Here is a 15,469-nt window from a genome sequence, read left to right on the forward strand (position 1 = left end):
CAATGCCTTGTTATTTTTATGCCACATCTCGGGTTTTGAAGTTGTTCCCGGGAGGCAGTGTCCTCTTGCGTCTGAGCTCCAACGTTGGACTGCATTCGAGGTATCTTTTGCAGCCGAGCACCAATGCCAGACTACTTTCGAGCTCCAACGCCGAAATGTATCCGAGCTCCAACGCCGGACTGTGTCCAAGCTCCAACGCCAAAATGTATCCGACCTCCAACGCCGGACTATATCCAAGATGTCATAGATCATCTTGGTACAAAAAAGTTGAAGGAGTTTAGCCGAGCTTAATGCCGGAAATGCCCTCTATGGAGCCAGCCACTAGCGCCCGAACTTTATGCCGGACTGCTTCCGAGGTGGTGCACCACCCCGATTGTGGGCCGATTTTTTGTCAATATTTTTTATTGGTGCAATTTATTCTCTGTCGAGATATATAGCCAGTAGCCCTCAAGGTGTGTATCGGTCTAAAACCCGAGATGCACCTGAAGGATGACTTAAGACCGCTGATCCTAATACCCGCTGAGACTCAGGTTGATTTGCAAAATCGTCCTGAGGATCAAGTCCTAGCTCGGCAGAATACTTCTGGACACTAAAAGCGGCGTGCTCAATCCTCGAGACTCAGGTTGGGTGCGGCCTACCAACCTGAGGATCAAAATCTCCTCGGAAACTATATTGCACATAAAATTTTCTGCATTGGACAGGCAATGCAGTAGCCCCCGAGACACTGGTCGGATGGCAACACCAGATCAGGGGATCGATGTGCCCCTTTAATATTTGTAAATAATAAGCACGAAGCCCAATAGCCCTCGAGCCTTAATGCGGGCACGGGTGGCCGAATTAAGGATCGATATCCATAGTAAAATCACAAATTATGTGTAATGACTCTATGTATCTAAGTACTTTACGTCATTAATTCTCGGACCCGCATTGTACAAAACTTTGTTGACCGACCATCGGCTTCCACCTCCTCAGCTAGTAGCCGAGGAGTGTTTGTCCTACTTTATAAAGCCTTTATGAGGGCAAAGATTTACGACAAACAAGGCAATCTGGCCATACGGTTTTATAAACAAAGGTACGCAGAGAGATATTTTATATTACTGTTTAACATAAGAAATGTCTTCCAAAGAAAATAGTCCTGCTATCGGTTCCTTTCTTTGGGTTGTCATGCTAAGCATGATCACGAAACCTCAGCTCTAATGTAAGAGCAAAATATCGAGGATTTAGTTTGGGAGGCCAATTAATAGCCCCCGGTAGTGTTCGGCTACAGTCGAGATCAAGCCGTAAACACTTCGGCCATTGTTATGAATGGCCCATCATTTAACACAGTCATCGGATCACTGACCAGTTTACGCTTATTGTGACAGTCAGTTTTTGGCTTTCTCCACTGAGGTGCTTAACCATGTGAGCTGGAAGCACAATCGCAGTGGTTCTCCCTTTGCACACCTAGCCGAACAAAGCGGAACGTAGGAAGCAAGTGCAGGAGCTGGGCAACCCAACTATTGACCGAAGACACAATTCGAAACCGATGCATATATAGCAATATCCGATAATGTTTTTGCCGAATCTCTCAAGGTGTCCGGCGTTGCACTGTGAGACTTATGATGGAAACACACAAATGGTTTAAAAGTTCCATAAGCTTGAAAAACCAAAAAAGTCAGTAAAAACTTGACGTCCGAATAAGATCAAGTGTTCGGTGCCAATCCGAAAATTGGGGAAAAATTGTGCTTCTGTCGTGCATTAATATTACACATCCGATCTCAAGACTTCAAGCGGGTCAGCCTACGGCTGCAGCCTCCTATCCCGAAGGCGGAGTGCTTCTCGTTAGACCAGTTTAGCGACTAAACTCGAGCGGTCACTAGAGAGAAAATGGGTTATCTGGCTATTAACCACACACTCACGTCGAAAAAGGAGCGATAGAAAAAGACTTTGCAACGACCAAGAAGAAAACACATTTACTATAAAATAGCTTATATAAATTTTAAGAGCCCCCAAGTGACTTGGATAAAAGAATTTTATGTATAATGATTGTATGTACCGAAGTACTTATATCATATCTCTGTTCAACCGAACTTTAAACGCGTCTTAACCGACCGTCGGCTTCTCCCTCTTCGGTCAAGGACCGAAAAGTGTTATGTACTCCACCTGTCGAGAATATCGACAGTGTTTCCAATAACCAGGTAACCGGGCCATAAGGCTGTAATAGACAAAGCGCGCTCAGGGAAGTTATGTTATATTGCAGACGAAGTGTAAGAAGCATCTTTGAAGAAAATAGTACCCCCACCGATACCTTTCTTCGGTGCTCATTATTGCTATGAGACTTGTGCAATAGATTTTTTGTACTCATGAGTTCCGTTGTGTGCCGACCATGATTGAAAACAATAAGAGCGCTAGCTTTCGGCTTCACCCAGTCTGAGGTCAGAGCTCGGAGGACCCGGTCGTGACAATCGCAGAGGTGCTCCCTTTACTCCCTAGCCGAACAATCGGGAACGTAGGGGTAAGCACAGGAGCCAGGCAACCCAGCTTGCAAATCGCTTAAGTCAATATGGTGCATATTGTGGCGTAATACACGAACAAGGAACGAAGCCGTACAAGTATAATCATATGCAAGAGGAAAAAGCTTCATGAAGGAAGCCCCCAAGTAAACGGGGTATTTGAATTTCCATGCCACAAACAAAGTTTTGACAAGGAGATTTTTTACAAGCAACTTTTTTCGAAAAAAGTATAATGTTTGGTCGAACCGAACACAACTTAAAAATTAAAATTTTGAGCATGAAAGCGACTTAGCTGGTTAATGTGTTCGGCATTGATGACGCGGTCCGAGATTGATGTGGGACAAGGTTCCATCCCCCAAGCCGGTCCCGAGGTGGCGGAGCGGAGAGCTCGACACGCCGAAGTGGTGACATAGCACGGTCAATGCAGACCGGCAGAGTGACGCCGAAGTCCCCGGATCATTTTCCTGTGCACAAAAAATAGTGCAAACCGGAGATAATAGTAATAATAGTAATTAAAAAAATTGTTGCATAATAAATAATTTATGCAAAGTGAGTAATAAAAGAAATATGGCCTGGCATCGAAGTCAATGTCGATGCTGGGCGTCGGCGTGATGCGGTAAAGGCGTGGCAAAGCCTGAATTCACAGGTCGGTCCGAGTTCCGAATGCGGCATTCGCCGGACTATATACGGAAAGTGACTGAACCACCATGTGGCCTCGTTAATGCGGCCACCATTGGATAGACCTGCGTATATATGATGGACAAACCAGAGTAATAATTTATTGGGAAAAATGAGTCCAAACAAGCAAAAAATAGTAGGATTAATAGCACCTGGTTTATTTGTTGGAAAGTATCTAGTGCTCCCAGGCCTAGGGTGCTCCCGGTGCTCCGATGCGAAAATCATTTTTTAAAATGCTCAAAAAATTCTGAAAAAAATGCAGCGCATCGACGGAACATCGATGTCTCTTGTTACAAAATTTCAAATCAAAATTCGAAACATTGCTCGAGATACAAAAATGACAAATTTGACATCAATGTGATAATGGGCCAAAACTAAAGCCCAACTTATGTTATGTACAAAAATTAGTCATTTTTGTATCTCGAGCAATGTTTCGAATTTTGATTTGAAATTTTGTGACAAGAGACATCGATGTTCCGTCGATCTACCGCATTTTTTCAGAATTTTTTGAACATTTTAAAAATGTTTTTCGGACATTTGGAGCACCAGGAGCACCCCAAGCCTGGGAGCACTAGATACTTTCCCGTTGTAGCAATCCGAAGAAAGGTGATTCCCAAAATTGGGACTCGATCCGCACACCCATTGCCTGATGGGCGATAAAGTGACGGCATGGCGATGCTGGCAAAGGTTGGCTTGCCGAGGCAAAGCCCTCGGTCCAGCTAACGTGACAGAGCTAGTAGGCTAGTGACGCCGAAGTCTCCGGAGTAGGTTGATGAAGAGATGGCGAAGCCCTCGGTCCAGCTGAGATGTCGAAGCCTCGATGTCAGCCGATGAGTCGAAGTAGGTCGGCATGATGGACACCAGCTTGAAGAAGCAATAGTGCGGCTCTGCCGATGCAGGTCGTGACGTGGTCGATGCCGGCTTGATGAAGTGACCGTGCGGCGATGCCGGTATGCCCGCTCCGTGTAATCTGTGGGGCGGCGATGTTGGTGATGATTTATCCTTCGTGATGCTGGACTCTTGTTCGGCTTGCCGAGATGATGATCCGAAGAAGTTGAGCTCGGCTCAACAAAGTGACTCCGTGTCTAGCGCAGGTCGGCAGCCTTGGAGCAATATTGCCGGACTGGTTTAACACCAGCATGATGATGAAGATGACCTCATGGGAGGCTTAAAATTTTACAGACACGTGTTTAAAAACAACGCACAATACCCTAGAAGAGAATTCCTCTAAAAAGGTTGTCCAATATCACGTTCATAAAAAAACATGAATTCGGGTCGGATCCGTATTCGCGCAGAAAACGGATCCGAAAATTGGTCCACTCATCGGAAGGTTCCCGGAGTTTGAACCGTCGGATCGAGCTGAAATTTGGAGGGGTGGTAGATATGGGAATTCCACAGTAGATGAACAGTTGGATCTTCCAAAGTACCTCTGAGCTGGGCTCTAGAGACCACGCCCTAAACTCGTCCAGATTCCCATCCAGATTTGACAGGGCTCCGGTATATCGTAGATTGTCGGAGATTCCTCCATCGGAACTCGACGAAATTTTGCATGGCTGTTGTAGACGTAATTCCGCACTATTCAACCGAAGCAATCGTCAAACCGACGCTCGAGGAGGTGGTGACGGCGAATACAAGTTCGCTGTCCATAAAAATAGCACGGCCGCCCGAGGGCAATGTTGACGTTGAGCCCTCAAGCTCCATGGATGACTCCTCTATGATCATGATAGAGATCGGAGTTGATGTTGAAGAAGGCTCCCGTCCGAATATGACGATCGGAGATGGAGCACGGTCCTCGGTCGAGCCAAGGTGACCAGTTGAGCCGGCGACGAAGATGTCGGCGTCGCAGCTGACCAGCGGGCGAGCCATTGATCCCTTTGTCGATCACACAGCGGAACTCTCAATTAAAGCACCAATGTCGGTGTCAAAACCGGCGGATCTCGGGTAGGGGGTCCCGAACTATGCGTCTAGGCCGGATGGTAACAGGAGGCAGGAGACACAATGTTTTACCCAGGTTCGGGCCCTCTTGATGGAGGTAAAACCCTACGTCCTGCTTGATTAATATTAATGATATGTACAAGAGTAGATCTACCACGAGATCAGAGAAGCTAAACCCTAGAAGCTAGCCTATGGTATGATTGTATATATATTGTTTATCGACTAGCCTGGCCTCGGTTTATATAATGCACCACAGGCCTAGGATAACAAGAGTCCTAGCCGAATACGCCGGTGGGGAGGAGTCCTTGTCTTGATCACCAAGTCTTGTGGAATCTTCCATGTATGCGGCAGTTGTCCGAACTGGCCCATGAGTATACGGCCATGGGGGTCCTCGGCCCAATCTAATAGATCGGGAGACGACGTGGTGAGTACCCCCTAGTCCAGGACACCGTCATAACCAATTATACATAAAAGAATTCAGAGAAGATTCAAATATTATTCATAGATAGACTTGATCATAAACCCACAATTCATCGGTCTCAACAAACACACCGCAAAAAGAAGATTACATCGAATAGATCTCCACGAGAGAGGGGGAGAACATTGTATTGAGATCCAAAAAGAGAGAAGAAGCCATCTAGTTACTAACTATGGACCCGTAGGTCTGAAGTAAACTACTCACACTTCATCGGAGAGGCTTGGATGATGATGTAGAAGCCCTCCGTGATCGATGCCCCCTCCGGCGAAGCTCCGGAACAGGCCCCAAGATGGGATCTCATGGATACAGAAAGTTGCGGCGGTGGAATTAGGTTTTTGGCTTCGTCCCCGATCGTTTGGGGGTACGTCGATATATATAGGAGGAAGAAGTGCGTCGGTGGAGCTTCGAGGGGCCCACAAGGCAGGGGGCGCGCCCTAGGGGGGGCGCCCTCCACCCTCGTGACCGCCTCGTGGCTTTCTTGACGGAGGGTCCAAGTCTCCTGGATCTTATCTGATGAGAAAATCACGTTTCCGAAGGTTTCATTCCGTTTGGACTCCGTTTGATATTCCTTTTCTTCGAAACCCTAAAATAGGCAAAAAAACAGCAATTCTGGGCTGGGCCTCCGGTTAATAGGTTAGTTCAAAAAATAATATAAAAGTGGAAAATAAAGCCTAATAATGTTCAAAACAGTAGATAATATAGCATGGAGCAATCAAAAATTATAGATACGTTGGAGACGTATCAAGACGAAAGAAGGTATGGGGAGATCAGGGTGCACAGGGGGTCGTTAAGGAGGACGGGAAGATCTAAGGTGCTGTTAGGGAGGAGGTGAGAGGCGGCTGAGTTTTTAGCCCCCCAAAAATGAGGCGCTGCATGGGTAGGTTTGTCGGTTTATGAGGGGTGCCTATCCTGCTAAAATTTGAGTAGGAAGTAGCTCTTTTGAGGAGTTAGGGCATCTCTAGCATATCCCTTAACAGCTACATTTAAGGAGATAAAGTATGTTTTAGGGAGTTAAGCACTATCTTGCTCTCATAAAACGTATAGCCCCTAAAAATATAGCTTTTGTACCTCTAAAGTATCCTTCACTTGCTGGACCGAAAGTGTTGTTCTGATCCCGAGTTCATGTGAGCTCGGGTGAAGAGTAGAATTGAAAAAGATAAAAAAAAACATTGGCAAACGTTTTGATTGGTTGCAAAGTTTCATCATTGGATGACATTCATGGAGAACGTGAAAAAAAGCACCAAGATGCTTTTGAAAATAACATTTTGATTGGTTGCAAGGACTTCGGCCGCCAATGGCTTAGGACTTTCAACACGACAGAGGAGACGGCGTGTGACTATGATGTCGTCGTTGTCCGCCTCTTTGGGACCTGGGCAAAGCCGCCTCCATTGAAGCTCGCTCCCTGGAAAATGGGGGTATAGTCCCTCGAGCGGAAGAGCTGGAGGACAAGGTGACGGAAGAGCACCAGGAGGCCGAGTGCATCGACCACGAGTACATCACTATCGACACGGCGTTATTTGGATCCATCCAAGATGAGTGTGCGGTCTAAGACAACCGCGCCAAGCTCGCTCGCCATGACGCTGAGAACAACGCATACTACAGTGAGCTCAACGAGCTGCTAGATGATTCAGAGGACAAGGAGAAGGAGAAGAAGCCATCTGGTCTAGCCACCGTCAAGACAACGAGATCGCCGCCTCCCGTGGGGTGATCGATGTCCCATCCGCTTTCAACTCATCCTTCGACTAGGACAGCGGCTTCAGTTTAAAGTTTGATGAGTATCTTAGGCGTTGTTCGGTATCACTCTGTTCCATAACTCTGGGAGAGGAGTTGGTGGAGCTGCAGTTTAAAACATCGGAGTTGCAGTTTTCCCGCTCCGCAGATTCCAGAAGCAGGTGATTACCGAACAGGGCCTTAACCGCCTCCACGGTAAATAGAGCTACGTAGTATTTAGCATGTACTAGTATGTAGATCGATCCAAGGGCTAGTTTGACGTCGATTTGGTACGTATTATAGTATGTATGCAATGTAGTTATGGTTTGTACAATGCTAATGAGTTGGCGTTATCGAATTATCAAGACCTGGAGATGCCTTACCCTCGATGTTTTGAGGAGTTAAATTTTTTAGGGAAAGGACTATTTAGATAAATTAAAATAATGATTTTTAGGGAGTTATGAAGATTTGAGGGAGAATTTAAAATGCTTCGTGCCCGTGGCAATGCCCAGTGCAATTTTGTGTCAGCGGGTGCGGTCATGCACATGCGCCCGTGTCAAATAGTGTCCTGGCAAGGTAGACATAGATAAATATACTATTAATACGTCTCTGGTGCTATAGTTACTAAAGCTGGAATAGCTCAGTTGGCTAGAGCGTGTGGCTGTTAACCACAAGGTCGGAGGTTCGAGCCCTCCTTCTAGCGATATTTCTTCCAAATTCCAACAGCTTTGTATCTGGATTACCTTTTTTTATCATCATTTCCCTCATATATCCTACTAAAAATTCCCACTACAAGTTAGCATTGGGCTGCACACAGAAAAGATTCCTGAATATGAACGAGAACTTGGTTATCTTCCTTTTCCTACATTCTCCTTAACAAAACAGATCGAGCTAGTTGCAAAATAATCCACCACAAAATCTTTGTTGCTCCGTCTCAAACAAACAGATGCACAAATGAACAAGAAGCAGAATCTCCACATATACAAGAAGCAACAGCAACCTGATACAGAAAGAAACCCAGCGTTTGTTTATCTTGAAACAAACACCGGGAAAAGAGTACAACATTCCTTCCTTCGGAGACACAACACAACAGTACAGCACCAGCACGCAGGCCAGCTAGTAAGTAGGCTTCTACTTCCCAGCAAGCAAGCAATCCAGCCTCGCAGAGCTTCTTCCCCGATCAATCAGATGCAGGGATCTCACTCAGACCTCACACCCACACGCACATGCGCACACGGTACAGCTCGCCCATGTGCCCGCAGCAGCCACGGAGCCGCCCACTCACTAAGAACACACAATTAAAAACTTCTTGATGAGCTCCTGGAAAGAACAGCAGAGCAACATGAGGGACAGACAAACAAATCACTGCCCATTAACAGGAGCAGTTGGGGGCACAGTGTAGTCTGTCCAATTAACTATTAACTGGTGCAGATGTACTACTAATCAAGCAAAGCTCAGTGTAAAAGTGTGAAGTGTGTACGGCATTATTACCACGGAGGAGAGCGAGGGGGAGAGGCTCTTCTTCCTGACATCGGCCGGGAACCCTTGCCCGCCGCCCAGCTTGCGGCTCAGCATCATGAGCTCCTCCAGCGTGAAGGCGCTCCTCAGAGGGCTCTGCCGGTTGGTGGTCAGCTCATGGTCATCATCGTTGGCCACCTCCCAGCTCCGCTCCGACGGCGCCCGGGGGAACTGGGACTCCCGGGCAGAGGTGTTCCCGCTCGAGTTGCTGTAGTCCTCCGACTCTGAGAACGAGTACCAGGCGCCATGGCGGCTCGACCCGTCCGCATAATCCGCGGCGCCGGTGGACGCCTTGCTGTCGTCGGGAAACCCGAACGCTTCCAGGTCGAACCCCAGCGTGTACTCCTCATCATCTTCGGCCACAAAAGGGTTCAGTGAGTAAGGAGATACCGAAAAGCCGGCATGACGATCGGACGGTGCATGGAAGCGTGACATGTCTTGTAGGGGCTTCCCAGGCTTCTCTTCCCACTGGAATGGCACGCTGACAACAAGCTTGGCCGGGGATGGACATGAGAAGACTGTGGGTGATGGCTGGGTGGAGATCGCCCAGTCCCTCTTCGGCGCGCCGGGCTTCACCTCCCACAGAAATGGCACCGAAATCTGCTGCTTGGCGCGCTCCCTCGGGTTGAATTCAGGCAGCTCGAACTCCTCGGCCATTTGGAATGTATTGGTGGGTTGGGGATGAAATCTGGACTGCTGCAAATCTTGTATTTAGTGCTGGTATATGTAGGGAAGGATATTGTGGGTTAGATGAGCTGCCCCTGCTTCAAAAATGTTAGTTCAACTGTTCCCTTTGCTGAACCTGCAGCTACAAGCTTGATAAAAGTTGATACACCATTGGACAATAACAACTCCTCTTTGGATCCCACAAATAAAAGGAGTAGGTCTGACCATGAAGATAAAAGGTTCCCATTTCCCAATCAGAGCGGTCGCTCTTGCATTGGCATTTTGCATGCATGCATAGATAAAAGGAGGATATCCACTTGGTACAAAATTAGTAAGAGGAGATCCTGAGGAATTAGTGATTCGACCAAAATAGCCATTTATTCAGCAAACAGATCTAAAAAAAAGTATAGATAATGAGCAGACAAATCTAAACACATTTACAAAAGGACTGGGGCCACAATAATAATAATAAAGAATTAAAGAAGAAATGTGATCTTCATCTGTTAAAAAAAATCAGAAAACCCTTTTCCTGTTTTAACATCCTATTCTGCTACTATGTTCCAGATAGCAGAACATCAAGAATTAGTCCTAACAGATTCCAAGAACTGCACCACCTCCGCCATGCTTGGTCGGCTTGATGGTGTGTTGGAAGTGCATACCAGGCCTAGTTTGAGCACTTGGACCAACTCGGCTTCAATGAATCCCCTCAGGCTCCGATCGAAGCAGTCCGATTTAGCACCATCCTCCAGTGTCTCTCTGACATAGTCGCGCAAAATCACATGTATAGCAACCCCAGGGCTCTCCACTGGCTTCCGCCCTGTCACAATCTCAAGCAACACCACCCCAAAGCTAAATACATCGCTCTTATCACTGTATCTCAAGCTTGGGGATGCTAGCTCCGGGGCAATGTACCCGATGGCAGCATAAGATCTGCTCACTTCAAAGCTACCTAGAATAGGCAACAGCTTTCTAAATCCATAGTCAGACAGCTTGGCTTCATATTCTTCATCTATCATTATGTTTGAAGACTTGATGTTGAGATGCAAGACTTGTGGTCGGCAGTCATGGTGAAGATATGCGAGTGCACGCGCCGTTCCAAGTGCAATCTTAAACCTCCGATCCCAGGAGAGCTCACCTCCGCTGCTACTTCTGGAAAACGCGCGACGACGGTTCCCATGGAGGTGGTCATACAAGCTCCCTTTGGTCACAAACTCCGACAGGATCAATTGCATCGAGGACGACCAGTAGTAACCCTGGAATGTGACCAGATTGGGGTGGTTGAGGTTACCAAGCTGCCCCATCTCATGCTCAAACTCATCCTGGTTTGTCAAACTTCCGAGTGCCTCCAGTTTCTTCACGGCAATGGACAACCCATTCTCAAAGGTGGCCTTGTACACCGTGCCAACTGACCCTCCACCAACAAGGCAGTCTTTGTCAACCAGTGCCTTGGTTCCTTCCTCCCAATCTTCATACCTTGAAGGCAGGCTCTTGGTGAAGAGCACCAACTTTCCAATGATGGCAGTTTGGCCTGGAGATCCGACGGATATGCTCTCGGAGACCAGCACCTCTTCGTCCTCCTTCCCTTCCTGCTCCTCCTTACTCCTCATTGTATAGGCCCTAATGTTCATAGCACAGACAATGCAGACCCCAATAAGTATGAGCGCTGCAGCGACAATGACGATTATGATAGCGACTGACAATCGTCTTGCTCGCTGTCCACCACACAGATTGTTCAATGGTGATCCACATAGTAATGGGTTTCCCATGAAGGCTGTGCTGCCGAAATTCTGCAAGACTGGAGCAGAAGGTATGATGCCGGAGAGACCGTTGAAGGACACGTTGAAATGTGTCAGCTTAGAGAGGTTCCCAAGTTCTGAGGGGATTGGCCCAGTCAGTCTATTCTCTGAGAGGTCTAGCAGATCAAGGTTGGTGAGCTGAGCAAGCGACACCGGAATGCCCCCGTCGAGTTGGTTCTTGTGAAGATCGAGCATCCTGAGGTAAGTCAGGTTGTTGAGGGTGTCCGGGATCACTCCCTGCAATTTGTTGCCAGACAAATTCCTGCAATGATTCAGTTCAGTTAGTCATCATGCATCAAAGCATTGGACGAATTGGATGAAATTGAGTACTGAACGAACACTCACAGCTCAAGCAGGAACTGGCATTTGCTCAGGGACACCGGGATGTCTCCGGTGAGCATAAGGCCGGCAAGGTCGAGTGTGACAAGCATCTCAATTCCTCCAAGCTCGGCGGGAATTGAACCGGTAATGCCTGTGTTGCCGGCGAGCCTGAGCTCGGAAAGCGACCGCAATGTCCCGATCACTGGTGGTATGTCTCCGGCAAGAGCATTCGCCCCCAAATCCAGCACCCTCAGGTTGCGGCAATTCACCACGCTCTCCGGAACCGGGCCGGCGAGCCGGTTCCCCGACGCGTCGAAGTATAAAAACTTGCTGCCGCAGGTGGCAATGTTGGGGATTTCGCCGTCGAAGGCGTTGGAGGAGACGTTGAAGTAGGTGATGTTGGCGAGGCCCAGGAGGCCGAACGGCGCGGCGCCGGAGAAGCGGTTGCTCCCGACGTCGAACAGGTCGATGCTGCGGCAGGCGTCGAGCTTGCCGGCGATGCCGCCGGAGAGCTCGTTGCTTCGGACGGAGATGTAGTTCATCTCCGGCGGCGCGCAGAGCTGGTCGGGGAGCTCGCCGGAGAGGCGGTTGTAGGAGAGGTCGAAGCCGGCGAGGCGGGAGCAGTTGGCGATGCCGGGCGGGACGGCGCCCCGGAGCGCGTTGTGCGCGAGCGAGACGTAGCGGAGGCGGGGGCAGGGGTCGAAGAGCCCCGGCGGGATCTCGCCGGAGAAGGCGTTGTAGGAGAGGTCGAGCAGGCGGAGCCAGGGGAAGGCGCCGAGGAAGGGCGGGATCTCGCCCGACAGCGCGTTGCGGCTGAGGTTGAGCTTGTGGAGCGTGGGCGCCAGGGAGGCGTAGCCCGGCGGGATCCCGCCGGAGAGCGCGTTCCCGAAGAGCGAGACGGACTCGAGCGCGGGGAGGCGCGCCAGCGACGGCGCGAGGGTGCCCGCCAGGCCGGCGCCGTGGAGGCGCAGCCGCTGCACGGCGCCCGTGGCCGGGTCGCAGGAGACCCCCGCGAAGTCCGCGCACGGGTCGCCCGAGGGCTTCCAGGACGCGAGCGCGCCGTCCGGGTCCGCGGTGATGGCGGACTTGAAGTCCAGCAGGATCCGCCGCTCCGCCGGCGTCGCCGCCTCCACCAGCGCCCGCGGCGCGGCCCAATGCAGCAGCACTGCCAGAGCCAGCAGCGCCAGCGGCGCGAGGGATCGGCGGGCGGGGGTCATCGCGAGAGCAACGGCGGCGGCACGGCGCGCATTAGCTCCTCCTCCGGGGTCCGGGCGAGGATCGGCTCCGGTGGACAGTGGGAGTGATGAGGTCTAAGTATAGTCCAAAGAAAGAAAGGGAGGGGGTTAACCGGTGAGTAGGTGGCGGTGGGTGGCGCGCGTTAATGTGCGGGTGCCACGGCGAACCAACTGCCACTTCCCCAGTACTTGCGCGCCGGCCGGGCGATGGCCTGACGCTTGACGTCGGTCCGGTCGGGTTGGTCCGGTGCGCAGCACAGCGCCGGGACGGGGTACGCGGGGGTTTACCTGGGAAAATGCTGAAATCTAGGCGGAAAAACTGCTTTCTTTCCGGGGCGAGGGAGGGGTCAAACCTCCAAGCCTAGGGGTGAGGGGAGGTGAGATGATGATGGGGGAGATCGGGTTGGGAAAAGGGCGGCGAGGCGTGGTGCGCGTGTGGCCCAGACGAGGATTGTTTTTTTTTTTTTTTGAAAGGCAGACGAGGATTGCTCATCCAGGCGCGTCGCGACTGCAAAGGCAAAGCGCAGGTTTGGGTGGGGAACCGGGTGGATCGCTGGCCGCGCATGGGCGGCAGGGCATAGCAGCAGATAGGAGGTGGGTGGGTGTGGGGGAATCTCCTCCTCCGGCTCGCTGGCGATCGGCGGCACGCGGGCTCCGTCGCTGTCCGGACCGCTGTTCCCCACTCTTTTTTCTCCTTCGTTTCGTTGGAGCGGAGCGCAGCACGGCGGCCGCGACGTTGCTCCGTCCGTCGTTAAGCATGCAGCAGCAGGCGTGCGTACGGTACATTACATTGCATTGCGTACGCCACGACACGCGTGTACGTGCTGGTACACATGCCTCGGTATGACGATGATTAGGTGGTGGTTGCGTGCGCCCGTGGTGCCAGTACCGCGCACGTACCGGCATGTACGCCGATCCAGCAATTATCAAGAGTGTGTAATGTGCCCACACCGATCGGTAACCTTGGTTGGTCCAGTCTCCAGTGGCTGTTTATTATGCACGGCGCGCGCGGTGGCCGGATAGTTTAACCGGCAGGGAGGGAGGCAGCCGGAGTGGTGGCGTGGACCAGAGGCGGCGCGCTTTTCGTTGGAAGCCGCGTGCCTTTCTGTCGGCAATGATTCCGTTACAAACCCCAGAGCCAGAGAGAACGGTAATCATCCTCACAAATCATGGGCGCCACTGACTGCCACACTTGCAGCTCGGCTCAACTCGGCTCAGGGTTTGATTAAAAAGAAGAGACATTATGGTATGCTAACGTCTCTGTCGAGAGCTTCCTTTCTCTTTCTCTGCCGAGCTTGATGCGTCTCTTGACAATTGGCATGCATGCCATGCCATTCCATCAAACGGCCTGAATCGACCACGATATCTGCTCCAGAAAACTACAACTACTGGTAGGAGTACATATCACTGTTAATTCCCTTTCGCGCTTCCTTTTCTAATGTCAGCTTCAGGAAATGAAAAACAAGTGGCCCAGCGTATTTTCACAATCCTGCCCTCATTCTATCTATCTCCCGCTCCCAGCGACCACGGTCGTAGCCCCCCGCGTCCGTCAAAGAGTTTTTTGTGCATACAAGTTAGATATGTCAAAAGCATATGATAGAGTTTATTGGGAAGACTTGAAGCAAATGATGCAAAAGTTGGGTTTCTCTCATCGTTGGATGGACTGCATAATGGCGTGTGCCACATCGATGAGGTATTCAGTTAAATTAAATGGAACCCTCTTCGATTTGTTTGCACCCGTCGCGAGGGCTACGGCAAGGTGACCCACTATCACCGTTCTTATTCTTATTTGTTGTTGCCGGTCTATCTTCCATCTTGAAACATGAGGTTAATGTTCGAAATATCATTCCCATCAAAATTTGTCGTAGAGCACCTGGGATCTCACATTTGCTATTTGCGGATGATACATTGTTATTTTTTTGAAGCTACCCATGATCAAGCAGTAAAGGTAAAGGGGGTGTTCGACTTATATGGAAGTGCCACGGGACAAAGTCTGAATTTTAACAAATGTTCAATTATGTTTGGCCAAGAATGCCTGATCGCCAACTAGGAGGATGTTAGGGCTGTGTTAAATGTCACTATGCCAGCGTTTGAAGAGAAATACTTGGGCTCCATACTCCAGAAGGGTGTATGACTAAGGGGTGCTTCCAAAATTTGCAAGCAAGTCTCACGAAGAGGTTAATCCAATAAGGAGATGGGTGGCTTGCACAACCTGGCAGAGAGGTTTTAATTAAGTCAGTGGCCCAAGTTGTACCCAACTTACATTATGGGTGTTTATAAGCTTCTTTTTTCTGTTTGTGATGACCTAACGAGAATGGTTAGGAACTTTTATTGGGGGTCTAAAAGAGGGCGCGGGAAAGTACATTGGAAGGCATGGGACATTTGCTTCAAACCAAATGCAAAGGCGGACTTGGTTTTCGTGATTATAGGCTCTTCAACCAAGCACTCCTAGGGCACCAAGCATGGAGACTTATTGATAGGTCGAATAGCCTTTGCGTCCGGTTGCTTAAATCCAGGTATTACCCCGAAGGCAAACTTGAAGATAAAAATTTTCGGGCAATGCCTCATCTTCGTGTCAAGCAATCACTTATGTCTTCGGTTGCTCAAGAAAGGCCTCGTGTGGAGGGTTGGTATTGGATC

General features: G+C 49.8%; 2 protein-coding genes and 1 non-coding gene across 3 annotated transcripts; 1 reads left to right on the top strand and 2 right to left on the bottom strand.

Moving 5' to 3' along the window:
- The first annotated feature begins 7,922 nt into the window (after nucleotides 1-7,922).
- TRNAN-GUU (transfer RNA asparagine (anticodon GUU)) lies at nucleotides 7,923-7,996 on the top strand. Its single transcript has one exon. It is a non-coding gene; the product is annotated as a tRNA-Asn (tRNA).
- Nucleotides 7,997-8,248: 252 nt separating this feature from the next.
- LOC125511279 (uncharacterized) lies at nucleotides 8,249-9,684 on the bottom strand. Its single transcript, XM_048676607.2, has 2 exons — nucleotides 8,785-9,684; nucleotides 8,249-8,613 (listed from the first exon to the last, which is right to left on the bottom strand). The coding sequence occupies exons 1-2, from the start codon at nucleotides 9,466-9,468 to the stop codon at nucleotides 8,578-8,580; spliced, it is 720 nt and encodes a 239-aa protein (XP_048532564.2). The 5' UTR covers nucleotides 9,469-9,684; the 3' UTR covers nucleotides 8,249-8,577.
- Nucleotides 9,685-9,872: 188 nt separating this feature from the next.
- Nucleotides 9,873-13,204, bottom strand: LOC125511278 (uncharacterized). Its single transcript, XM_048676605.2, has 2 exons — nucleotides 11,619-13,204; nucleotides 9,873-11,535 (listed from the first exon to the last, which is right to left on the bottom strand). Exons 1-2 carry the CDS (start codon nucleotides 12,809-12,811, stop codon nucleotides 10,053-10,055), a joined length of 2,676 nt encoding a protein of 891 aa, XP_048532562.1. The 5' UTR covers nucleotides 12,812-13,204; the 3' UTR covers nucleotides 9,873-10,052.
- Nucleotides 13,205-15,469: the final 2,265 nt, after the last annotated feature.

This window comes from Triticum urartu, chromosome 5A, assembly GCF_056163025.1.
Source record: "Triticum urartu cultivar PI428250 chromosome 5A, HENAU_Tu73, whole genome shotgun sequence".
In the NCBI taxonomy this organism is placed as follows: Eukaryota; Viridiplantae; Streptophyta; class Magnoliopsida; order Poales; family Poaceae; genus Triticum; species Triticum urartu.

Bases quoted from the DNA above. Each gene is read 5' to 3' on its own strand.
- LOC125511279 (XM_048676607.2), bottom strand. From the start codon at position 9,468: ATGGCCGAGGAGTTCGAGCTGCCTGAATTCAACCCGAGGGAGCGCGCC. The intron at 8,614-8,784 runs GTAATAATGCCG...TGTTCTTTCCAG, and splicing joins CCCCCTCGCTCTCCTCCGTG to GAGCTCATCAAGAAGTTTTT.
- LOC125511278 (XM_048676605.2), bottom strand. From the start codon at position 12,811: ATGACCCCCGCCCGCCGATCCCTCGCGCCGCTGGCGCTGCTGGCTCTG. The intron at 11,536-11,618 runs GTGAGTGTTCGT...GAATCATTGCAG, and splicing joins TGCCAGTTCCTGCTTGAGCT to GAATTTGTCTGGCAACAAAT.